This window comes from Loxodonta africana, chromosome X, assembly GCF_030014295.1.
Source record: "Loxodonta africana isolate mLoxAfr1 chromosome X, mLoxAfr1.hap2, whole genome shotgun sequence".
In the NCBI taxonomy this organism is placed as follows: domain Eukaryota; kingdom Metazoa; phylum Chordata; class Mammalia; order Proboscidea; family Elephantidae; genus Loxodonta; species Loxodonta africana.
Window position 1 is genome coordinate 127,168,284 of NC_087369.1, and position 26,230 is coordinate 127,194,513.

Consider the following 26,230-nt stretch of genomic DNA (forward strand, 5'->3'; position numbering starts at 1 on the left):
ATATGTACTCATTTAATCACCTGAACAACTCTATGAGGTAGGTATTGCTATTCCAATTTTACAGATGAGGAAATTGAGGCACACAGAAAGTAAGTTCCCCAAGGTCAAAAGTTATTCATAGCTGTCAGACACCAGGTGTATTAACTCAGTTTTATCCAACACACATTTATTGAACACCTACGATATAATGGAGCCCTGGTTGCACAGTGGTTAAGAGCTACAGCTACTGGTCTGGTCAGCAGTTCGAATCCACCAGGTGCTCCTTGGAAACCCTGTGGAGCAGTTCTACTCTGTCCTATAGGGTCGCTATGAGTCAGAATCAACTCCACGACAACGGGTAAGGTAAGGTAACAATGTAATAGTTGACAGGGTAGACAAAAACTGTACACTTAAAGATAAATCATAATGAATAGTGTCATGAGTGAATTGCTGAGGTGGGGCAGAGACTGCTTTGAGTTAATTGGAAATGGAGAAAGGTTATGTAGTAAAGGCCATGAATGGTGCGGGTGTATCCATTTGGGTAAACCTTGTTTGTGGAAGGTGGAGAAAAAGAGGTTTAGTTTTAGAGTGTGTAAAACGGGTAATTCCTTTTTGAGGACAAAGATTGCTTTAGAAGGGGTGTCTGATGCAGTATATTTACCCTAGGGTAAGGGTAAGAAGGAAATAAATCTGTTTGACGCTTATTTGGAGCAGGTAAAGAGAAAAATGCCAATTGGGGCCAGCAAAGAAGGGTTAACAACTTGCTTTTCCTGCGGGCCTCTCCCTCCACCCCGCAACTCTCCGTGCTCTCTAGAGAATCAGTAAACAGCCTGCCTCTGGCGCCACCCACCTACCCAAATTCTCCTAATTAAAACTCAGACCCTTTGCATCAGCGCTTTCAGACTTACTTTCACATTCTAGCACTTAAGTCTCAAACGCCCTTGTAGGCAAATGTTAGGGAGGGAAAATGTATTCTTGCAAATTCAAAACGGACTCGAATCCTAATCAGAAAGCTGGTTCTATAGTTCCTCGCCTGTCCATTTTTTCACAAAACGACTCAACACACCTGGGCACACGGTCACAGAGCCCACTCACTCTACTGCCTTCCCATCCTGTTACCCTTTTAAGAGGCGGATCCTGCAGTGTCCTTTCCTCCCTCCCAGCCACCTCTACCCCCAGTCGGCTGGGCGGAGCTTCAAGCTAAAGCCCCAGAGCCCGACTTGGCCTCGGCAGTGGCGAAGGAGACTGGAGCTGCGAAAAGCTGCATCTGCGGCAACATCCCTACTGGTGCTACGTGCGTCTGGGTTGCGAACGAGGTCGCGGCGTGCGCCAGCCTCTCCCCGCCCCCTCCCCACCTGGCGCACACCTGGTGGAGGCCGGGGTCCTGCCAAGCGCAAGGAAGGTGTGTGCTAGGGGCCCTTGGGAGCCGCGGAGCGCGCGCGCCATGGGGCCGCCGCCGGCGACCGGGGTCTCCTGCCGCGGTGGTTGCGGCTCTTCCCGACTGCTCGCATGGTGCTTCCTGCTGGCTCTGAGTCCGCACGCCCCCGGCTGCCGGGGGGCCGAGGCAGTGTGGACCGCGTACCTGAACGTGTCCTGGTGGGTTCCGCACACCGGAGTGAACCGCACCGTGTGGGAGCTGAGCGAGGAGGGCGTGTACGGCCAGGACTCGCCGCTCGAGCCCGTTGCTGGGGTCCTGGTACCTCCCGACGGCCCCGGGGCACTCAACGCGTGCAACCCGCATACGAATTTTACGGTGCCCACGGTCCCGGGGGACTGGGGGAACAACGTGCAAGTCTCATGGTTGGCCCTCATCCAGCGCGGCGGGGGCTGCACCTTTGCAGACAAAATCCATCTGGCTTACGAGAGAGGGGCGTCTGGAGCCGTCATCTTTAACTTCCCGGGGACCCGCAATGAGGTCATCCCCATGTCTCACCCAGGTAAGTGCAGCTGCTAAATTGCACTCCTCCAAACCCCTGCCACGTCCAGTTTCTCTTATTTTCCCCAGCGCCCTTCTTCACCATTCCCTTGCTCCAAAGGAAACGAGTGCCTTTTCTGTACCCACCATGTGGGGCAGAGGCCTCCCCTCGCCGAGATTACGCGTGGGGGCTGGGCGGAAAAAATCCTTCAGAATTTCCCTCCCTGATGGAAAAGGATAGAACAAACGGGATGCGGAGGCTGGCAAATCGGGAAGAGGGAGTTTGGGCTCTTGGCGTCCCCTTTACCAGGCATTTCACACGAATGCCTTGTCTGTGATTACCATAAGTGGTTGGTGGGCAACCACTTTTCACCGTAAGCGGTGAAATAATTGAGAAGACTGCCTGGAAATCCCTTTCGCACTCTGTCCTGCTCAACAATCTCAGGCTGGCAGCACATTTTCCCCTCCTCTCTCCCTCTTTTTCTCTCCATGTTTCCTAGGTATCAGGTAAAAGATTGTGTTACTGTGCCCTGTTAACCTCGTTGCGATTTTGGTGGAAACTTTACTTAGCTCTCGGGCTCTTCTCTGCCCCTCTCAGGTCCCAAGTGAATGCTCCTATCAACGCTTTTGTTTTCCTCTGAAAAACCTGATCGAGGTTATTGAGTTGCAAAACAGGTGATTAATGTTATTGAAAAAGAAAAGGTTTGTTATGCATGAGAATAACAAAGGCCTAGACTCGACTGCACTGGGTGGTTCTGGGTAGACTTTGGAAAAAGTAGTCTGGGTAGTTCTTAAATTTGTGGAGCTGTTGTGAGTTAAGCTGTTTTCCGCCTTTCAGTTATCCTTCTACAAACCTTCTCCATCTTTGTGATAGGGATTGGTTTTATACATACATATAGGATCTGTATAGATATGTAGGATTTACATATAGATACAGGATCTATAGATATATTGTGTGTATAGATATATAAGTAAATATACTGTTTATATACAAAATATATATATACTGTTTATATAGTACATGTATAAATCTGTCATATATAGATAGGACAAAGAAAAAAATATTTGGAGAAAAAAGTGGAAACATATAATAACAGTATAGTGGTTAAAAGCTGGGCCTTGAATCAGACCTTGGTTCAAATTCCAGCTCTATTGCTTACTAGTACTGTGACCTCAGACAGCTTACTTTATTTAAGTCTTTTGAGTCTGGGTTCCTTCGTCGGTCAAGTGGGAATGAATAATAAGAGAGAATTACTCCACAGGTTTGCTATGAGGTTGAAGTGAAATAATACTGGTCAAGAGTTTAGTACAGAGCCTAGCACATCATCCACTCTCAATAAAGACTAGCCAGTAGGATTAGCTTGCGAGAGTCCTTGGAGAGATGAATCTGCTCGTTTAATTACTGGAGGTTTTTTGTTTTGCTTAAAATAGTATTTCAAGCTCTGCCTAGAGAGCACTTGTATTGAGTGGTTGGGTGGCATAATAGAAAGAGCACTGAACTGGAACTCAGAGATTTGAATTCATTTAGCACCTTCTTTGCCTCTATCAGCTTTGTGACCTTGTACCAGTTACTCATATGTCAAATGGTAGTATAGGTGTAGGGGGTGGAGGCCAAGTTGGCAGTGTACAGATACAAAAATGAACCAGATGAACTCTAAGATCCCTTCCAGCTCAAAAATACTGTGGTTCTTAGATTTTATGTTGATTAAAGGAACAACTGTACATCTCTTGGTTGATAATTCATTGATGAGAATGAAATTATTTTTAAGAAGCTGATAAAAATAAAGACGTGGTGATTTTTTTTTAACTTTTAAAGCCTTTAAATTTCAATTGACTAAATGCAAGGGTTTGGCTTTGAATTTCCTCTAAATGAGATTCATTCATATAAATGATTTGGAATTACCTGTATCTGTAGACTGGATTCCGACTCATAGCCACCCTATAGGACAGAGTAGGACTGCCCCATAGAGTTTCCAAAGAGCGCCTGGTGGATTCCAACTGCCGACCTTTTGGTTAGCAGCTGTAGCACTTAACCACTACGCCACCAGGGTTTCTTGTAGTCTAGAGTGGGAATCAAATTCTAGATTTGCTACATAACAGCTTTGTGTCCTTGGTCACATTATTTAATTTTGCTGAGTCTCAGTTTCCCCATCTGTAAAATGGAGGTAACATTGTTGTGATTATCGAGAATGATATATGTCAACTACCTAGCACATGGTATTTTCAGTCGCCTCATATGCATGTGAAAAAACTGGGCAATGAATAAGGAAGAACAAAGAAGAATCGATACTTTTGAATTATGGTGCTGGTGAAGAACATTGAATACACGATGGACTGCCAGAAGAATGAACAAATCTGTCTTAGAAGAAGTACAGCCAGAATGCTCCTTAGAAGCAAGGATGGGGAGACTTCATCTCATATACACTGGACATGTTATCAGGAGGGACCGGTCCCTGGAGAAGGACTTCATGCTTGATAAAGTAGAGGGTCAGCGAAAAAGAAGACGACTGTCAATGGGAGGGATGGACACAGTGGCTGCAACAGTGGGCTCAGACATAGCAATGATTGTGAGGATGGCGCAGAACTGGGCAGTGTTTCATTCTGTTGTACACAGGGTCTCTATAAGTTGGAAGCGACTCAACGGCACCAAACAACAACAACAACACCTAGCACATAATAAACACTCAGTGAATGTTATTATAATAGGTTAATGGTAACAGGATGCAAAAATTTAATATACAAATATATGACTGTGCAACTGTCAAATTGCGTACGTGAATACACTGGTAATCCAGTCATGGTTCTCTTGTTTCAGGAGAATATGAAGGACTAAAGCCTTAAGTACTGATCACTTAAACTATGCTCAGAAAGGTATTTTGACATTTTAAAATTTTATTATTATCCAAGATGATGGCTATAGCAAAGCTTGCTGTAGAATAACTAGCTAAAAATAGCTAACAAATTACTTAAAGTATGGAATCACATTTCTCCCTTGCACTGGAGGAACTACTTCTCAACACAGGGAAAAATCATGTTGCATTCAGTAACAAGCGTTACTGAATATTTGTAAAGTGGTTTATTGTTTGCTTTGCTCATTCTTTAGAGTAAGTCTAGGGTTCATTGTAATCTCTGGTCAAAAACTACTTATCTTGAATCATAGTGGTAGGTAGGACTGGAGTTTAAGTATTGATTAACTCAGTATATATTACCATGAATTACACAAGGGCCACCAAATATGGAAAAAAAACCCAAAAAAGCCAAACCCAGTGCTGTCAAGTCGATTCTGACTCATATGGAAAAGCCAAACCAAAAACCAAACCGGTTGCGGTAGAGTCGATTCCAACTTGTAGTGACCACATAGGACAGAGCAGAACTCCCCCATAGGGTTTCCAAGGAGCGGCTGATAGATTCGAACTGCTGACCTTTTTGGTTAGCAATCGAACTCTTAACAACTGTGCCACCAGGGCTCCTATGGAAAAGCCATTGCTGTCAAAATCTCTCTTGAGGGTTGGTAACCAATGTCACAAAACAAATTGTGTATTAACTGTTTAATGAGAAACTAATTTGCTGTGTAAACTTTCGCCTAAATCACACATACATCCCCTTTAGCCTATCACAGCCCTGTGACTATGAAGACCCATTTATTTCAAGTAACGGAACTAACTGGTTTAGAGCAGTTGCTTTAAAATTTGTTACTGGAGAGAAGCTCCACTAATAAGAGCAATTAGTTAGGACAATGAGGCTGTTTAGATGTGTACCCAAATTTGACAATAGGTAGTTGGAGCCTTGCATCAGCAAAATTTTTATCTTAAGTATGAAAATCAGATAAGAAGCATTCAAAAGTTAGAGTAAGCACTAAAGCCATCTAAAATGTAGGATTGTCACGATGAGACATGTTACACGTGCTCCAGTTATTGCACAACAAACTCTTCCCCTTTTCTCTAAGCAGATGGACCTGAGCTTTGCCTGCCTTCTAACTGAGCATAGCCCACGGGTTGAAGTTGTGTGTACTTGCACAATTTTCCTTGAGTGAACGTGTGCAGGCATGAATTTAGTGAAAGATCTGTGTGGAGTTACAACTTTTGCAATCCATGACAACATATGCAGAGGGATAGCAGGAGAAGCATTATTCCTTAAAAAACCAAAAACCAAACCCATTGCCTTCAAGTCCATCCTGACTCATAGCAGCCCTCTTCCTTGTTGTTGTTGTTGTCGGGTGCCGTCGAGGCGGTTCCGATTCATAGCGACCCTATGCACAACAGAACGAAACACTGCCCGGTCCTGAGCCATCCTTATAATTGTTGCTATGCTTGAGCTAATTTTTGCAGCCACTGTGTCAATCCACCTCGTTGAGGGTCTTCCTTTTTTCTGCTGACCCTGTACTCTGCCAAGCATGGTGTCCTTCTCCAGGGACTGATCCCTCCTGACGTGTCCGAAGTATGTAAGACGCAGCCTTGCCATCCTTGCCTCTAAGGAGCATTCTGGTTGTACTTCTTCCAAGACAGATTTGTTCCTTCTTCTGGCAGTCCATGGTATATTCAATATTCTTTGCCAACACCACAGTTCAAAGGCATCAACTCTTCTTTTGTCCTCCTTATTCATTGTCCAGTTTCACATGCATATGAGTGATTGAAAATACCATGGCTTAGGTCAGGCACACCTTAATCTTCAGGGTGACATCTTTGCTCTTCAACACTTTGAAGAGGTCCTTTGCAGCAGATTTACCCAATGCAACGTGTCTTTTGATTTCTTGACTGCTGCTTCCATGGCTGTTGATTGTGGATCCAAGTAAAATGAAATCCTTGACAACTTCAGTCTTTTCTCTGTTTATCATGATGTTGCTCATTGGTCCAGTTGTGAGGATTTTTGTTTTCTTTCTGTTGAGGTGTAATTCATAATGAAGGCTGTGATCTTTGATCTTCATTAGCAAGTCCTCTTCACTTTCAGCAAGCAAGGTCGTATCATCTGCATAATGCAGGTTGTTAAAGAGTCTTCCTCCAATCCTGATGCCCCGTTCTTCTTCTTATAGTCCAGTTTCTCTGAATAATTACTCAGCATGCTGACTGAATAGATATGGTGAAAGGATACAAATCTGACCCACACCTTTCCTGACTTTAAACCACTACTATCCCCTTGTTCTGTCCAAAGAACTGCCTCTAGATCTATGAACAGGTTCCTCATGAGCACAATTAAGTGTTCTGGAATTCCCATTCTTCGCAGTGTTATCCATAGTTTGTTATGATCCACACAGTCCAATGCCTTTGCAAAGTTTATAAAACACAGGCAGACATCCTTCTGGTATTCTCTGCCTTCAGGCAGGATCCATCTGACATCAGCAATGATATCCCTGGTTCCACGTCCTCTTCTGAAACCGGCCTGAATTTCTGGCAGTTCCCTGTCGATATACTGCTGCAGCCATTTTTGAATGATCTTCAGCAAAATTTTGCTTGCGCGTGATATTAATGATATTGTTCTATAATTTCCACATTCGGTTGGATCACCTGTCTTGGGAATAGGCATAAATATGGATCTCTTCCAGTCAGTTGGCCGGGAAGCTGTCTTCTATATTTCTTGGCATAGAGTGAGCACCTCCAGCCTGTTCCTTAGGGCTGCCAAAAAAAAAAAAACTGAAGGAACCAATCAGTTCAAATTATGATTTGGTGGTCTCCAACAGCATACAGTTTGAGATATAATTGGTTGCTTGTAACATTATAAAAAAAAAATTTTTTTGTAACATTGTTGAAAGACAGTAGAGCATATTGGTTAAGATGTTGGGCTCTGCCATTGACTGTTTTTAAAATCTTAGACCATTATTTTACTTCTCTAAGTCTCAGTTTCCTCCTGTGTTAAGATGGGCATAATAAACTTGCCTCATAAAGTTGCTGGGATTCAATGAGAATACAAATGAAGTGTTTAGCACAGTGCCTGGCATATAGACACTGTTATTATTTTTAATCAGTTTTTAAGATAGTTAAATGTATTTTAGAAAATAAAAATGGAATCATGTTTTTAGGACGTAATTTGAAAATAAATAGTCTAGAGTACTTCAGAGTACATATTATCTGAAATCTTAACTTCAAAGCTTTAGGTACAGGGCGAGTAGACTGAATTCTTTACAAGGAAGTCATCTCTTGGCTCTCCTGCATTTGTCATTCTTTTCTCAAATAACTGCTTCCCCCTCAAGTTACCAATCTCTTTTCCATTCACGAAGGACTTCCGAATTTTACAGTGATTTCTTACCACTAATCGCCTCTTCCCTGGAAACCCTGGTGGCGTGGTGGTTAAGAACTATGGCTGCTGACCAAAAGGTTGGCAGTTCAAATCCACCAGGTGCTCCTTGGAAACTCTATGGGGCAGTTCTACTCTGTCCTGTAGGGTTGCTATGACTCGACAGCAGTGGGCTTTGGTTTGAATCGCCTCTTAGGAAACCCTAGTGGCATAGTGTTTAAGTGCTATGCTGCTAATCAAAAGGTCCATAGTTTGAATCCACCAGGTGCTCCCTGGAAACCGCATGGGGCAGTTCTACTCTGCCCTACAGGGTCACTATGAGTCAGAAGCGACTCGATAACAACAGGTTTTTAATTGCCTCTCAACCTTTTTACATTTAGTTTTCCAGTTTTTTACTGAAAGTTGACTTTGAAAACACCTTTTTTTAGTAAAATGATTGGTACAGAAGAGGTTGAAAAGGGATTGGATGGTGATAACCGTCATAAAATAGCATCCCAAAAGCTATTTCCAAATGCATCCTTCTTGATATCTCTGCAGTACTGTATTGATACTGTTGACCACCCCTTCTTGGAAACTCTCGCCCACCCCCGCCTTTTTACAGTCTCTTCCTTCTCCTCTTGCCTCTTTTTTGTTTTATTTCTGTTATTTTATTCATTCACCTAACACCTCTTCTTCCTTGCATCTACACCCAGGCTGTTAACAGTCTACCTCCAATAAATAGCTGCCATATCCCATTGTTTCTATTATTTTAAATCTCACTTATGTCCCCTTCTCTCTTGCAACTGTTATTAGCCTGCCTTCAGTCCTTGTGTCTTCTCATGGAGCAAATACCTTAGCCTCTGGAATGGTCTCCCTGCCTCCAGTCTTCTCCCTCCAATCCTTCCTCCACATCGCCACCAGAATACAGCTCTGATCACATGCATACCATTGCTTAAAAGCCCATTACTTATAAAATTTAGACTACATTTCTCAGCATGGCCTACTGCAAACCCGTTGCCATCGAGTTGATTCCGACTCATAGCGACCCTCTTTATAATGTGGCCCCAGCCTACTTTTGAGGCTTTATATCTTTCTCTCATGGGAAGTACCCTGTAAAAAAAAAAAACAAAACAGTTGCCATCAAGTCAGTTCTGACTCATGGTGTCCCCCTGTGTGTAGAGTAGAACTGTACTCATAGGGTTTTCTTGGCTCTGAACTTTTGGAAGCAGATCTCCAGGCCTTTCTTCCAGGGTGCCTCTGGGTGGGTTTGAACCTGCAACCTTCAGTTAGTAAGTCAAGCACTTAACCTTTTGTACCACCTAAGGACTTCTGAATACCCTGCCTGTGATCTCTAAACATACTGTATTCTCTCCCACTGTGTTCCATTGCTTGTACTTCTGCTTTTGCCTGCATATCCTTTACTTCCCAGCTCTGCTGGTCAGAAACCCACTCGTCCTTCAAAACCCAACACAAATGCCTTCTCATCTGTGAAACTTAATTCTTTTTATCTTCCCACCACAGCCCACAGCCAAAACAAAGTAATCTCTTCTCTTTTTCTCCTTCTCTTACAGCACTCTCAGCATTTTGCTGGCAGTTATTTGCTTACATATTTTACCTTCCTACTGGACTGTGGAGCCCTGGTGGCGCCAGAGGCCAGCCGCTCCTTGGAAACCCTGTAGGGCAGTTCTCTTCTGTCCTGTAGAGTCGCTATGAGTTGAAATTGACTCAACAGCAATGGTTTACTAGACTATAGTTATTTTAATTTTTTTTTAATTTTCATATTCTTCATAGGAACCTTTGTACTGCTTGCGCTCTAGAAATGCTTATTGAATTTCTTGAACACACAAGTGCTCTAATGCCAGAGAAGTAACTAATGGAATGGGATTAGAATTCAGTTCATTTGAGAATTTATCAAGGATCTATTGTATGATAAAGTTTGTCTGAGTGGTGCAAGAGGCTGCCTGCTAACAAAAAGGTTGACTATTTGAATCCACCCAGAGGCTCCATGAAAGAAAGGCCTGATGATCTACTTCCAGAAAATCAGCTATTGAAAACCCTGTGGAGCACAGTTCTACTGTGATACACATGGGGTGGCCATGAGTAAGAATCAGCTTGAAGGCAACTAGTGGTACAGTATGCTAGGTACTGCGCTTGTTGCTAGAGGGTACGGAATAATGAAGATCAAGCCTCGGCCCTCTTAAGGAATGTTGAGTTTAGTGGGAGGAATCAGAGTTTACAAATACGTCAAGATTGCATGCTCCCTAATTTCTATGGTGATCACCATCATGGGCCAGTTAACGGGTTGTACTCTCTTATGGTTTTTAATGGCATAATAATGACCTAGGTTACGTGGAAATAGTGACAAATGTGTTTTTACATTGAACTTTCCCTGTGTTACTAAATATTTTTTGATGTTTTAAGAACTATCTACACTGGCATTCAATTTATGTCTTTAAATACAATGTTTTTATTGAATATATTGGTAAACGTGGACTTTCATAACGTAAAATGTAACCTTTTAAAAAAAAGGAAATGTAGCTCGATCAGCAAATGGTTTCTCTAAGCACATAAAGAACATTTTATTCCCAGTCTCTGCAACATGTGTGTTATCACATACAGAATGTCACATTTAATCTCTGTTTCCAGTCTTAAATGGAAGAAAGAGAGGAGAATACCAAAGATGTTTACTAAGTTATTTTCTGATTATAAAATTAATCATGTGCCTTGGAGGAAACTTGGAAAACACAGAGAAGTATAAAACTGAAACTAACAATTACCAATAATTCCACTGTGCAGTGATAGCACAACTAATATTTTAGTGTACTTTTTTCTTGTCTCTTTTTCCATGTGTAGGTATAGTTTTGTATCCTACTTATCATAACGGTTATGAGTATTAATGGAAAAAAGAAGAAAAAAATCTGTAGATGTAATTATTTTAGCATTTTGGTGTGTTTTCATTGTCTTTTTTATCTTTTGCGCTGCATATATGTTATTTCAAAAAATTGTAATCATGCCGTATGCCCAATTTTGTATCCGGCTTTTCCCATATCATTAAAAATAGGAAGTGGGTTTACTTATATTTGAAGGTTGTGGCCTTTGATTCTGGGGGATTGAGCCTCTCTTCTGTTGGCTAGCAAAAAGGAAGTACAAAAATGGTGATGGGGAGGGGTGTGAATTGGGGCATTTAAAATAAACAAAAATATGCTCCACCAAGATTTATGTAAAAATATACTTACTAGCCATGAATGTCTAGTCTAACCCGGAAGCATTGCCTATTATGGCTTTGGTCTTTTAAAGGATTTGATTAGCATTTGTTCTTTAGTTCCTTTTCTCTCACAATATTCCTATTGGTGATGCCTTTGTCACAGTTGGAGTTTGAGCCTGGTTTCCTTGTTGCTTTGGTTAAGTAGTACCTCATTGACTAAAATGGCTTTTCTTTTATCATGATAACCACTGAACTGTAAACCATTGCTGGGGTTTTCCCCACAGTTTATTTGATTGGGCAGTGGTATCACAAATATTGCCCGAGGAAGAATAATTTTTTGTATTTGTAAATTTGAAGTTGTTATTGTACGACATACATACCAAAAAGGTACATAAATCATCAGTGTACAGCTCAGTGAATTTTCACAAAGAAAGCATACCTGTGGTAACCAGCACCTAGACCAAGAAACAGAACTGTACTGGAACACCAGAAGCCCCCACTCCCAGGCTAAAATGAAGAATTTTTGATGCAATGCAGTGGTTAGCTTTATCTCCTGAGGGAAGGACCTCGTGCAGCATGTGGTGGGAGCCTAGTCATTCACAGAAACAATCTTCTTTACTGCATTGGAGCCATGTTATCGTAGTGATACTCAGCTCCCTAATACTGTAGGGAGTTACTACCAAGCACAGTTAATACCAAGACATTCACTTTTTGAGGCAATTCCTAAGCCAGTTCAGAGTTGCCATACTTTGCTGTTAACACCACCCACCTTGAAGCCCTATGGGCCAAGCAGAGCACAAAGGCTCTTTGTTATTCCATTTCCTGTTCTGTATTTTTCTCTTTGAGCTGTATGCATGCCTTTCTGTACGTTATGATGTATGGTTACTGCTTGAATTTACCCATGGGCTTATAGCAATATTGATTCCTTTTCTAGAAGAAAGTTTGGTGATTCACGCTAAGTTGTGGGAAACTTGATTGGGGTAGTTAGGTTTAGAATCTACTCCTAATTTACTTTGCTTTAATATTTCAGTGTTCAACTTAGGTACAGGTCAATGACTTTGAGTTAACATATTCATTTTGACTTTTGAAAGAAGGTATTAAAATTGATATGTTGATATGTGTGTGTGTGTCTCAAAGATATTAACTTGTCATTTCAGACAAAATGTTAAAGAGGCTTACTTAAATGCTGCCTGCAACTAAAACGTCTTTGTTGTTCTTATGTGGCATCGAATTGGTTCCGATAGCAATCCTATGTACAACAGAACTAAACACTGCCAGCTCCACCATCCTCACGATCGTTGCTATGTTTGAGCCCATTGTTGCAGCCACTGTATCGATCCATCTTATTAACAGTCTTCGTCTTTTTCACTGACCCTCTACTTTACCAAACGTGATGTCTTTCTCCAGGGACTGGTCCCTCCTGATAACTTATCCAAAGTATGTGAGATGAAGTCTTGCCATCCTTGCTTCTAAAGAGCATTATGGCTGTACTTCTTCCAAGACAGATTTGTTCATTCTTTTGGCAGTCCGTGGTATATTCAATGTTCTTCACTAACACCATAGTTCAAAGGCATCAATTCTTCCGTCTTCCTTATTCATTGTCCAGCTTTCAAATGCATGTGAGGTAATGGAAAATACCATGACCTGGGTCAGACACATCTTAGTCCTCAGAGTGACACCTTTGCTTTTTAACACTTGAAAGAGGTCTTTTGCAGCAGATTTGCCCAGTGCAGTATGTCCTTTGATTTCTTGACTGCTGCTTCCACGAGTGTTGGTTGTGGATCCAAGCAAAATGAAATCCTTGACAACTTCAGTCTTTTCTCTGTTTATTATGATGTTGCTTGTTGGTTCAGTTGTGGTTTGTTTTCTTTATGTTAAGGTGTAATCCATACTGAAGGTTGTGCTCTTTGAACTTCATCAGTGTCATGGATTGAATTGTGTCCCCTAAAAATATGTGTATCAGTTCGGTTAGTCCATGATTCCCAGTGGTGTGTGATCATCCACCATTTTGTCATCTGACGTGATTTTCCTATGTGTTGTAAATCCTACCTCTATGATGTTAATGAGGTAGAATAGGCAATAGTTAAGTTGATGAGGCAGGACTCAATCTACAAGGTTGGATTGTGTCTTGAGCCAATCTCTTTTGAGATATAAAAGAGAGAAGCGGGCAGAGAGACAAGGGGAACTCATACCACCAAGAAAGCAGCACCAGGAGCAGAGTGCATCCTTTGGACCCGGGGTTCCTGCGTGAAGAACTCCTAGTCCAGGGGAAGATTGATGACAAGGACCTTCCTACAGAGCCAACAGAGAAAGCCTTGCCCTGGACCTGTCACCCTGAATTTGAGCTTCTAGCCTACTAGACTGTGAGAGAATAAACTTCTGTTAAAGCCATTCACTTGTGGTATTTCTGTTACAGCAGCACTAGGTGACTAAGACAATCAGAAGTGCTTCAAGTCCTCTTCACTTTTAGCAAACAAGGTTGTGCCATCTGCATATCACAGGTTGTGAATGAGTCTTGTTTCATGCCCTCTTCTTCAAATCCTGCTTGAATTTCTGGCAGTTCCCTGTCAATGTACTGCTGCAGCCATTTTTGAATTATCTTCAGTAGAATTTTACTTGCATGTGATATTAATGATATTGTTCGATAATTTCCACATTCTGTTGGATCACCTTTCTTTGGAATGGGCACAAATATGGATCTCTTCCAGTTGCTTGGCCAGGTAGCCATCTTCCAAATTTCTTGGCATAGATGAGTGAGTGCTTCCAGCGTTGCAACCATTTGTTGAAACATCTCAATTGGTATTCCATCGATTCTTGGAGTCTTGTGTTTTGCCAGTTCCTACATTGCAGCCTGGACTTCTTCCTTCAGTACCATTGGTTCTTGATCATATGCTACCTCCTGAAATGGTTGAACATTGACCAGTTCTTTTTGGTGCCATGACTCTGTATTTCTTCCATCATCTTTTGATAATTCTTGCACTGTTCAATATTTTGCCCGTAGAATCCTTCAAAATTGCAACTGAAGGCTTGAATTTTTTCTTCAGTTCTTTCAGCTTGAGAATTGCCGAGCATGTTCTCCCCTTTTGGTTTTCTAACTCCAGGTCTTTACACACTTCATTATAATACTTTACTTTGTCTTCTGGAGCTGCCCTTTGAAATCTTCAGATTAGCTCTTGTACATCATCATTTCTTCCTGTAAAAACAGCATGGGGGCAGTGCCTGACCGCCTCTAACCCTACAAGGAGGAAGGAGAACCAAGATCAACAGTGCAAGGTTGATTCCCATGAGGAGGAGGCCAGACAAGCCTCCTCTCTCTGCCATCTTTACTAATTCTGACACCAACTGTCCCTCCCACAGCACTCTACTTCTCAGCTAAGTTCAGTAATTCATTGCAATGGCCACACCAAACTGACAGACCATACTCACCATTATGGGGCTTATTAGGGAAGTAACAGGTTACAATTCTGGCTCAAGGACACTCGAGGATACAGTTCTTCCATCAGGACAGCCTCTTCCCAGCCATGCTTGCAGGCTCGCCTCTCCCTGGCCCTGGGCCTCTCCCAAAAGGCACTCAACTTTATCTCTGCTTATCTCTGCATGGGCAGGGAAGTCTACTGTGCCAACTCCTGCTCCTGGGTCTCTGCTGCTTGTTCTTTTCTGCCACCACTTCTCACTGTCTTCAGAGTTACAGCTTGTTCTCTCTCTCTCTCAGTCTTCTGCTTCCAGGAGCTTCTCAGTGCAGGGATCCTGGGTCCAAAGGATGTGCTCTTCGCTTCTGGCTGTTCTTCCTTGGTGGTGGTAGAATCTTCTCTGCTCTGGAATTGGCTCTCCTTTAAGACAAAACTGACTGATCCACTTGGTGGGCCACAATTACTGTATCACACAGTCCCAACCAATCACCTAGATGGGAGTTACAAGGCCATGGCTTGAAAGGCCATATTAAGTAATTCATTACACCACACTTCCATTTGCATTAGCTACTCTACATTCAAGACCAAGTTGCAGAGTCTCTCCTGACATCCATTTAGGCCTTTTCTTTCTTTCTTGTCTTTTTAATGACCTTTTGCTTTCTTCATGTATGATGTCCTTGATGTCATCCCACAACTTATCTGGTCTTTGGACATTAGTGATCAGTACCATCAAGTCTATTCTAGAGATTGTCTCTAAATTCAGGTGAGATATACTCAAAGTTGTAATTAGGCTTGTGAACTTGTTTTAATTTTCTTCAGCTTAAACTTGAACTTGCATATGAGCAATTGGTAGTCTGTTCCACAGCTGGCCCCAGGTTTTGCTCTGACTGATGATACTGAGCTTTTCCATCATCTCTTTCCACAGATGTAGTTGATTCAATTCCTGTGTATTTCATCTGGCGTGGTCCACGTGTATATAGTCACCATTTATGTTGAAAAAAGGTATTTCCAATGAAGGTTGTTGGTCTTAGAAAATTCTATCATGCAATCTCTGGTGACTTTTCTATAACCAAGGCCATGTTTTCCAAATACTGATCCTTCTTCTTCGTTTCCAGCTTTGGCATTTCAATCACCAGTAATTATCAATGGATCTTGATTGCATGTTTGAGCAATTTCGGACTGACTGCAGAAGTTGGTAAAAATCTTCAATTTCTTCATCTTTAGCTTTAGTGGTTGGTGCGTAAATTTGAATAATAGTCATATTAACTGGTCTCCCTTGTAGGTGTATGGTTATTATCCTATCACTGATAGTGTTGTACTTCAGAATAGATCTTGCAATGTTCTTTTTGACAACAAATGTGATGCCATTCCTCTTCAATTTGCCATTTCCAGCATAGTAGAGCATATGATTCAAAATGGCCAATACCAGACCATTTCAACTCACTAATACCTAGGATATCTATCTTCAAGCGTTCCATTTAATTTTTGACAACTTCCTGTTTTCCAATTCATACATTGTGCATTCGACTTTCCGATTATTAATAGATGTTTGCAGCTGTTTCTTCCCATTTTGAGTGTTGCCACATCAGCAGGCGAACATCTCGAAAGCTTTACTCCATCCAAGTGATTAATGTCGACTCTACTTTGAGGAGGCAACTCTTCCGCAGTCATATATATATATATTTTATTGTGCCTTAAGTGAAAGTTTACAAATTCAAGTCAGTTTCTCATACAAAAACACACACATTGTTATGTAACTCTAGTTGCTCTCCCTACAATGTGACAGCACACTCCTCACCACCCTATATTTCCCGTGTCCATTCAACCAGCTCCTGTCCCCCTCTGCCTTCTCATCTCACCTTCAGACAGGAGCTGCCCACATAGTCTCATGTGTCTACTTGAGCTAAGAAGTACACTCCTCACCCGTATCATTTTAAGCCTTATAGTCCAGTCTAATCTTTGAAGAGTTGGGTTCGGGAATGGTTTCAGTTCTGGGCTAACAGAGTCTGGGGACCATGAACTCTGAGGTCCCTCCAGTCTCAGTCAGACCATTAAGTCTGGTCTTTTTACAAGAATTTGAGGTCTGTATCCTACTTGTCTCCTGCTCCATCAGGGATTCTCTGTTGTGTTCCCTGTCAGGGCAGTCATTGGTGGTAGCCGGGTACCATCTAGTTCTTCCAGTCTTGGGCTGATGGAGTCTGTGTGGCCCTTTCTGTCTCTTGGGCTTATATTTTCATTGTGTCTTTGGTGTTCTTCATGCTCCTTTGCTCCAGGTGGGTTGAGACCAGTTGATGCATCTTGGATGGCCGCTTGCTAACTTTTAAGATCCCAGATGCCGCTCACCAAAGTGGGATCTAGAACGTGTTCTTAATACCTTTTGTTATGCCAATTGACCTAGATCCCCTGAAACCATGGTTGCCAGACCCCCGCCCCTGCTACTCTGTCCCTCGAAGTGTTTGATTGTATTCAGGAAACTTAACTTTTAGTTTAGTCTAGTTGTGCTGACTTCCCCTGTATTGTGTGTTGTCCTTCCCTTCACCTAAAATAATTCTTGTCTACCATCTAATTAGTGAATACCCCTCTCCCTCCCTTCCCACCCTTGTAACCATCAAAGAATGTTTTCTTCTGCATTTAAACTTTTTCTTGAGTTCTTATAATAGTGATTTCATGCAATATTTGTCCTCTTATGACTGCTAATTTCACTCAGCATAATGCCTTCCAAATTCCTCAATCTTATGAGGTATTTTATGGATTTGACATTGTTCTTTATGGTTGTGTAGTATTCCATTGTGTGACTATACCATAATTTGTTTATCCATTCATGCATTGATGGGCACCTTGGTTGTTTGCATCTTTTTGCTATTTTAAACAGTACTGCAATAACATGGGTGTGCATATATCTATTCCTGTGAAGGCTCTTATTTCTCTAGGAGTGGGATTGCTGTATTGTATGGTAGTTCTATATCCAGCTTCTTAAGTAGCGCCAAATCGATTTCCAAAGTGGTAGTACTATTTTACATTCCCACCAGCTGTGTATAAGTGTTCCAGTCTCTCCACAACCTCTCCAACATTTATTATTTTGTGTTTTTTGGATTAACGCCAGCCTTTTTGGAGTGACATGGTATCTCATTGTAGTTCTGATTTGCATTTCTCTAATGACTCGATGGCACTGGGTTTTTTTTTTCAATGGCTAATCATCATGAGCATTTCCTTATGTATCTGTTAACTGTTTGAATGTCTTCTTTGGTGAAGTGCCTGTTCATATCCCTTTGCCCATTTTTTAATTTGGTTATTTGTCTTTTTGTTGTTGAGGTTTTGCTGTATCTTGTAGATTTTAGAGATTAGACACTGACCAGATTTGTCATAGCCAAAAATTTTTTCCCTGTCTGTAGGTTGTCTTTTTACTCTTTTGGCGAAGCCTTTGAATGAGCCTAAGTGTTTGATTTTTAGGAGCTCCCAGTTACCTAGTTTCTTTTCTGGTGTTTGTACATTGTTAGTAATATTTTGTATACTATTTGTGCCATGTATTAGGGCTGCTAGCGTTGTCCTTATTTTTTCTTCCATGATCTTTATTGTTTTAGATTTTATATTTAGGTTTTTGATCCATTTTGAGTTAGTTTTTGTGCATGGTGTGAGGTATGAGTCTTGTCTCATTTTTTTTGCAGATGGATGTCCAGCTATGGCAGCACTGTTTGTTAAAGAGGCTGTCTTTTGCCCCATTTAATAGACTTAAGGCTTCGTCAAATATCAATGGCTCATAGGTAGATGAATTTATGTCTGGATTCTCAATTCTATTCCATTGGTTTATGTATCTGTTGTACCAGTTCCAGGCTGTTTTGACTACCATGGTGGTATAATAGGTTCTAAAATCAGGTAGTGTGAGGCCTCCCACTTTGTTCCTCTTTTTCAGTAATGTTTTAGTTATCCAGGGCCTCTTCCCTTTCCATATGAAGTTGGTGATTTGTTTCTCCAACTCATTAAAAAATGCCTTTGAAATTTGAATTGGGATTGCATTGTACCTATAGATTGCTTTGGGTAGAACAGACATTTTCATAATATTGACTCTTCCTGTCCGTAAGCAAGTTATGTTTTTCCACGTATGTAGGTCTCTTCTGGTTTCTTGCAGTAGTGTCTTGTAGTTGGTTAGATTTATTCCCAAGTATTTTATCTTTTGGGGGGGGGTATAGTAAATGGTATTGATTTGGTGATTTCCTCTTCGTCATTCTCTTTGTTGGTGTAGAGGAATCCAGCTGATTTTTGTGTTTACCTTGTATCCTGATACTTTGCTGAACTCTTCTTCTATTAGTTCCAGTAGTTTTCTTGTGGATTCGTTAGGGTTTTCTGTGTATAATATTATATCATCTGCAAATAGAGATACTTTTACTTCTTCCTTACCAATTTGGATGTCCTTTATTTCTTTTTCTAGCCTAATTGCTCTGGCTAGGACCTCCAGCACAATGTTGAATAAGAGTGGTAATAAAGGGCATCCTGGTCTGGTTCCCTTTCTTAAAGGGAATGCTTTCAGACTGTCTCCTTTTAGGAAGATGTTGGCTGTTCAGCTTTGTCTAAATGCTGTTTATTATGTGGAGGAATTTTCCTTCTGTTTCTATTTCGCTAAGAGTTTTTATCATGAATGGCTGTTGGACTTTTTCAAATGATAAGATCAATTGATAAGATCAGGTTGTTCTTTTGTTTTATTTATGTGATGGATTATATTGGTTGTTTTTCTAATGTTGAACCATCCCTGCATACCTCGTATGAATCCCACTTGGTCATGGTGAATTATTTTTTTGATATGTTGTTGAATTCTGTTGGCTAGAATTTTGTTGAGTATGTTTGCATCCAAGTTCGTGAGGCATATAGGTCTGTAATTTTCTTTTTTGTGTGTTGTCTTTTCCTGGTTTTGGTATCAGGGATATGCTGGCTTCATAGAATGAGTCTGGTAGTATTCCGTACTTTTCTATGCTCTGAAATACCTTTAGTAGTAGTGGTGTTAACTCTTCTCTGAAAGTTTGGTACAATTCTCCAGTGAAGCCATCAGAGCCAGGGCTTGTTTTTGTTGAATTTTTTTTTTAATTACCTTTTCATTCTCTTCTTTTGTTATAAATTTATTTAGTTGTTCTATCTCTGTGTTAATTTAGGTAGGTAATGTGTTTCTAGAAATTTGTCCATTTCCTCTAGGTTTTCAAATTTGTTAGAGTACAGTTTTTGATAGTATTCCGTTATGATTCTTTTAATTTCAGTTGGGTCTGTTGTGATATCACCCATCTCATTTTTTATTTGGGTTATTTGCTTCTTCTCCTGTTTATCTTTTATTAGTTTGGCCAATGCCTTATCTATTTTTTGTTGATCTTTTTAAAGAACCAACTTTTGGTCTTGTTAACTCTTTCAATTGTTTTTCTGTTCTCTATTTCATTTAATTCTGCTCTAATTTCTATTATTTGATTTCGTCTGGTGCCTGAGGGCTTCTTTTGCTGCTCTCTATTTGTTCGAGTTGTAGGAATAGTTCTCTGATTTTGATGCTTTCTGCTTTTTGGATGTGTGCATTTATTGCTATAAATTGGCCTCTGAGCATTGCTTTTGCTGTGTCCCAAAGGTTCTGGTAGGAAGTGTTTTTGTTCTCATTTGATTCTATGAATTTCTTTATTCTGTCCTTAATTTATTCTATAACCCAGTAGTTTTTGAGCAAGGTGATGTTCAGTTTCTATGTGTTTGATTTTTTTTCCTTGCTGTTTCTGTTATTGATTTCTATTTTTATGGCTTTATGGTCAGAAAAGATGTTTGTAATGTTTTGATGTTTTAGATTCTTTTAAGGATTGCTTTATGATCTATATGTGGTCTACTCTGGAGAATGTTCCACGTGTGTTGGAAAAGAAAGTATACTTGGCTGCCGTTGGGTGGAGCGTTCTGTATGTCTCTGAGGTCAAGTTGGCTGATTGTGACATTTTGATGTTCTGTGTCTATTGAGCTTCTTTCTGGATAATCTGTCCTCCACTGAGAGTGTTGTGTTGAAGTCTCCTACTATTATTTTGGAGCTGTCTATCTCTCTTTTCAATGCTGTTAGAATGTGTTGTATGTATTTTGGAGCTCTGTAGTTGGGTGTGTAAATATTTATTATGGTTATATCATTCTGTTATATTGAGCCTTTAATTATTACATAGTGTCCTTTCTTATCCTTTGTGGTAAATTTCACTTTAAACTCTATTTTGTCAGAAATTAATGTTGCCACTCCTGCTCTTTTTTGATTGTTGTTTGCTTGATATATATTTTTTCCATTCTTTGAGTTTTAGTTTGTGTCTTTAAGGTGTGTCTCTTGTAGGCAACATATAGATGGATCATGTTTTTTTTAATCCATTCTGCCACTCTGTCTCTTTATTGGTGCATTAAGTCCATTTACATTCAGCATAATTATTGATAAGTATGAGTTTAGTGCTGTCATTTTGAAGTCTTTTATGTGTATGTGTGTTGCTGACAGTTTCTTTTTCCATTTAATTTTGTGTACTGAGTCATTTTTGTTTATATATTGTCTTTTCCTGTTTTTCATTGTTGTTGCTTTTGTGTCTGCTGAGTCTTTATGTTTTCGTTTTTTTTTTTTTTTTTTTTTTTGATGTGTAGGATTGTCAGTTTCCTTTATGGTTATCTTAATATTTACCCCTCTTTTTCTAAGTTTAAACCAAACTTTTATTTCTTTATATCACCTTGATTTCCTCTCCATATGAAAGATCTGTGACTACATTTTTTAGTCCCTCTTTTTTTATTTAATGTTGTCATCTTTTACATAATGATGTCTCTGTTTTCTTGTTTTGAGAGTTTTAGCTTTGGTTTATTTTTGTGATTCCCCTGTCTGGGTTGATACCTGGTTGCTCTGTCCTATTTTCTAGTCTTCAGTTGTTGTCTGGTGGTATTGATTTTCTAACTGGATGACTCCCTGTATTATTTCTTGTAGGTTTGTCTTGGTTTTTGCAAATTCCCTAAACTTCTGTTTATCTCGAGATGGCCTAATTTCACCTTCATATTTGAGAGACATTTTTTCTGGATATATAATTCTTGGCTGGCAGTTTTTTTCCTTCAAGGTTTTATATATGTCATCCCATTACCTTCTTGCCTGCATTGATTCTGCTGTGTAGTCCAAGCTTAGTCTTACTGAGTCTTCTTTGTAGATTACTTTCGTTTATCCTTAGCCGCTCTTAAAATTCTTTATTTTTGGTTTTTGCAAGTTTGGTTATTATATGCCTTGGTGACTTTCTTTTGGAATCTACCTTGTGTGGGGTTCAATGGGCACCTTGGATAGATATCTTTTCATTTTTCATGATATCAGGGAAGGTTTCTGCCGACAAATCTTTAACAGTTCTCTCTGGACTTTTTGTTATTCCCCTCCCCCCCAATCTGGTACTCCAATTACTCGTAGGTTATTTCTCTTGAAAGAGTCCCACATAGAGTTTCTTCATTTTTTAAATTCTTTTATCGATTTTTCCTCAAATATGTTGGTGTCAAGTGCTTTATCTTAAGTCTCACTAATTCTGACTTCTGTTGACTCAATTCTGCTCCTCTTTCTATTGAGTTGTCTAATTCTGAAAATTTTTTTAATCTTCTGAATTTCTGTTTGCTGTCTTTTTATGGATTCTTGCAGCCTCTTAAATTTTTCGTTATGCTCTTCTATAGTCTCCTTATAACCAAAGGGATGGCAGTTCGAATCCGCCAGGCACTCCTTGGAAACTCTATGGGGCAGTTCTCCTCTGTCCTATAAGGTCGCTATGAGTCAGAATCGACTCAAGGGCACTGAGTGCTGGGTATAGTCTTCTTAAGTTCCCGCTCTAATGCTATATCTGTGCGTTCCTTGGCTTGTTCTGTGTTTTGCCTGATCTCCTGCCGAGTTCTGTATATTAATCTTCTGTATTCTACCTCTGGTAGTTCCAGGAAATTCTCTTCACCTGGAAGATTTCTTAAGTCTTTGTTTTTGGAGCTTGCTGAAGCCATCATGGTCTGCCTCTTTATGTGATTTGATATTGACTGTTGTCTCCGAGCCATCAATAAGTTATTGTATTTATTTATTTTATGTTTGCTTACTGTGGCCAGGCTTCTTGTTTTGGTATGCCCAGATAGGCTGCTCAAGTGAGCTAGTTTGATTATTGGTGACTTTGAAGCTCTAATATCCTGTTACCAGGTGGTTAGAGCTGTTACTAGGTATATGAGCCCAGGAGTCCGTTTACTTTTCTTGTATGGATTCAGCTCAGGTGTCCAAGTAGTCGGTCACTAAGTGTCTGGTACAGGTTTTCACCGACAGCCGTAGACAAGCAGGGATGATTGGTATAGGCACAGGTGTATGGATGTAGTAGGGGGTCACATGCTGAGCTAGGCAGGGGACTGACAACTGCTCCGAGTGCCTGTGAGGAAAGTGTCTCCCTGTTCCCTAGAGCACCTAGGTGGGTGGGTTTTGCAGCCAGACTATGGGCACCCAGTGCTATTGGCTGTAAGGACTGGGAGGCACCGCTTATCTTTGGACCTCTGTCGAGGGGGTAGGTAGTGTGGGTGAAGCCACCAGTCCTCAGGCCCCTAATGTGGGTAGGTGAGGACCCTCCGTTATAGGCAAAGCAGTGTCAAGCATCATGAACCTGCCTCTCCACCATATAGCTGAAACAGTAGAAGTTAGACTTCAGACATATACACTGTTTTACTGTGCTAATGAGGGCCTATGCTGTTGAAATGGGCCCACACAAGTCTATGCAAGGGTGGAAGGCATTCAGAGTCCTTGGACCACTTATGCCTGTGCCTAGGTAAGGGAGCTGTTTCTGCCGTGAGTTCCCATCTTAGGGGAGGTGGCAGATTATTTTTTCCTGTTTGTTAATTTGTTCCTTCTCCAAAGCCAGGAAGATGGCTCATGGTGCATGACAGGTCTTATGTCCAGCCCAGGGAAAGCAACTATCACTGAAGCCTGCTTGGGGTCCGGTGGGGAGTGGGGAGGGGTCAATTAAATGGGAGAGAGTTTTTTCCAAAGGGGTGTTTTTTGGTCCATGCTGTAGATTAAAAACAAGTACTTATTTTGTGCTGAGAGTTATGTTCTTCTCTGACCCTGGAGGCATGAGTGAATTCTCTGCAGCTCAGTCTCTCCCGATACGGAAAATGCATCCCGAACACCACTGCTTTTCTCACTGCCCTCCCACCGCACCAGTGGATTCGGCCTGCTGGGTACCAGTTCCCAGCAGGTCAGGTCCGGCAACTCCTTGCGCTTCTGAATCGTCTCTCCCTCCCCCTGCTGCTCAGTCCGATTCCTCAACTTTTCCTTTGATGTTCAAGGCTCGTAGATTATCATATATAATCGATTCACTTGTTCTTTCAGGTCTTTGTTGTAAGAGAGACCACTGGAAGCATCTGACTACTCCACCATCTTGGCCAGCACTTCCCCAGTCATATTTTGAGTGCCTTCCAAGTTGAGGGGTTCCATCTTCTGGCACTATATCAGACAATGTTCTGGTACTATTTGCAAGGTTTTTACGTCAAATTTTTTAGAAGTAGATTGCCAGGTCCTTCTTCCTTGTCTGTCTTAGTCTGGAAGCTCTGCTGAAACTGTCTACCATAGGTGACCCAGCTGGTATTTGAAATACCAGTGGCATAGCATCACAGCAACACACACGCCGCTGCAGTACTGCAAACTGCAGACAAATGGTGGAAAAATGTTTTAATTTTTGAAAATAAACCAAGATGTTGACATTGGTTATTTTTGATTGGTGGAATTATAGGTCACTATTGTTCTCCTCATTATTCTTTTTCCATGTTTTCTGATCTGAAAGAGCATTTGAATGAATATGTTTTACTTTTATAACCAGAAAAATTAGTTATTAAAAAAAAAAGTTCCAACATTATTGCTAAATCCTAAAGAAAACATTAGTAATGTCACTGTAGAACAATAGGAACAAAGCATACCTGGTAATAGAAATGATTTACAGACTATTAGGATAATTTTAAAAGAATTTCTTTGGCCTTTTGAATATATCTAACCCATATTATTTTCACTGTGAGTCTTTCTTGTTAACACTAATTGGTTTCTTTATTTGTAAAACGAGCCTCGAACAGTTAAAGAACTTTAAGGACTGACTTTTCTAGCTTTAAAATGGGATGTTTCTCTTTTCTTTACCCTTTATATTACTATTTACATTTTTTTCTTTTTATCTCTCTCCTCCTCCCCACACATACCCGTCACTTTTCTTTGTGTCTTTGTTTCTTTCCCATAAAAGGCCTGCTTACCCTCACTGTTTTTAGCTTCCATGGAGTCGACTCTGACTCATGGTGACATTATGTACAACAGAATGAAACATTGGCCAGTCCTGCATCATCCTTGCAATATCTGGCATGTTCCAGTCTGTTCTTGCAGCTATTGTTCCAACCCATCTCACTGAGGGTCTTCCTTGCCCTCCTTTATACTCTACTTCACCACCCATGATGTCCTCCTTCAGTTATTGATCTCTCCTGATGATATGACCAGAGCAAGGGAGTTGGATAACATTCTGTTATGATTTATAACGTTTTCATTGGCTAATTTTTAGAAGTAGATTTCTAGGCCTTTCTTCCTAACTGGAAGCTCTTCTTAAACCTCTACACCATGGATAACCTTGCTGGTATTTGAATACTGGTGGCATAGCTTCCAGCATCACAGCAACACACAAGCCACCATAGTATGACAAACTGACAGATGGGTGGTGGGCTTACCCTCACTATCTTCCTTCATTATCCATTCAGTTCAGTACTTTTAAGAGTAGTGCTAAGTTTAAGATTTTCGTAGGAAGAATTCAGTATATTGGCAATTTTTACCCATGGGACACTGAGTTCATCTGATGACAATAACTTTTGTTATTCTAGAAAAAAGGGGGATTTTTTTATGAGAATAAGAGTAGAGGGAGTAATGGTGTGCTTATTTTATACTTTATTAATAATACGCAGAACATATAACCTTAGTCAAACTTGCATTTCATACATCATTAAAATTGAATTACTTGTTTTTAAATTAACGTTTCCTTAAAATGATATTCTGCTATTAAAAAAACTCCACCAGTTGGTGGTTTGCACAAGAAGCTGTCAAATTCAGGGGTTGCTGCTATACCGCTTCTTTTTGAAGAACACATTTTGTGTCCTACTTTCTATCCCCTTGGAAACCCTGGTGGCGTAGTGGTTAGGCGCTATAGCTGCTAACCAGAAGGTCAGCAGTTCGAATCCACCAGGTGCTCCTTGGAAACTCTGTGAGGTAGCTCTACTCTGTCCAATAGGGTCGCTATGAGTTGAAGTCAACTCGACGGCAACAGGATTGGTGTTTTTGGTTTTACTGCCTCCTTCCTCCGCTTTTCATAGCTTTATTCTACTTTAGATAATCTTATATAAGCACACACCCTCCTGGAGTCCCTTCTTCCTTTTCAAGATTTTTATGCTTCCTTCTATGTGATTCCCCATCTTTTGACATGAAATTAAACATTATAACAAACTAGTGCTCTCAGACTCTTAACAATCTTGAATGTGTTTGTAACT

At 40.7% G+C, this 26,230-nt stretch overlaps 1 protein-coding gene across 2 annotated transcripts in view; it reads left to right on the plus strand.

The window, feature by feature from the left end:
* Window positions 1–1,213: 1,213 nt before the first annotated feature.
* The window catches only part of RNF128 (ring finger protein 128), a 77,799-nt gene continuing 52,782 nt past the window's right edge, over window positions 1,214–26,230 (plus strand). The window contains exon 1 of one of the 2 annotated variants that reach the window (XM_010594704.3): window positions 1,214–1,916. In XM_010594704.3, coding sequence (XP_010593006.1) covers window positions 1,424–1,916 — 493 coding nt within the window. In that variant the 5' untranslated portion in view covers window positions 1,214–1,423. The remainder of the gene's footprint in view (window positions 1,917–26,230) is intronic. The other variant, XM_003414818.3, reaches the window with a different exon arrangement.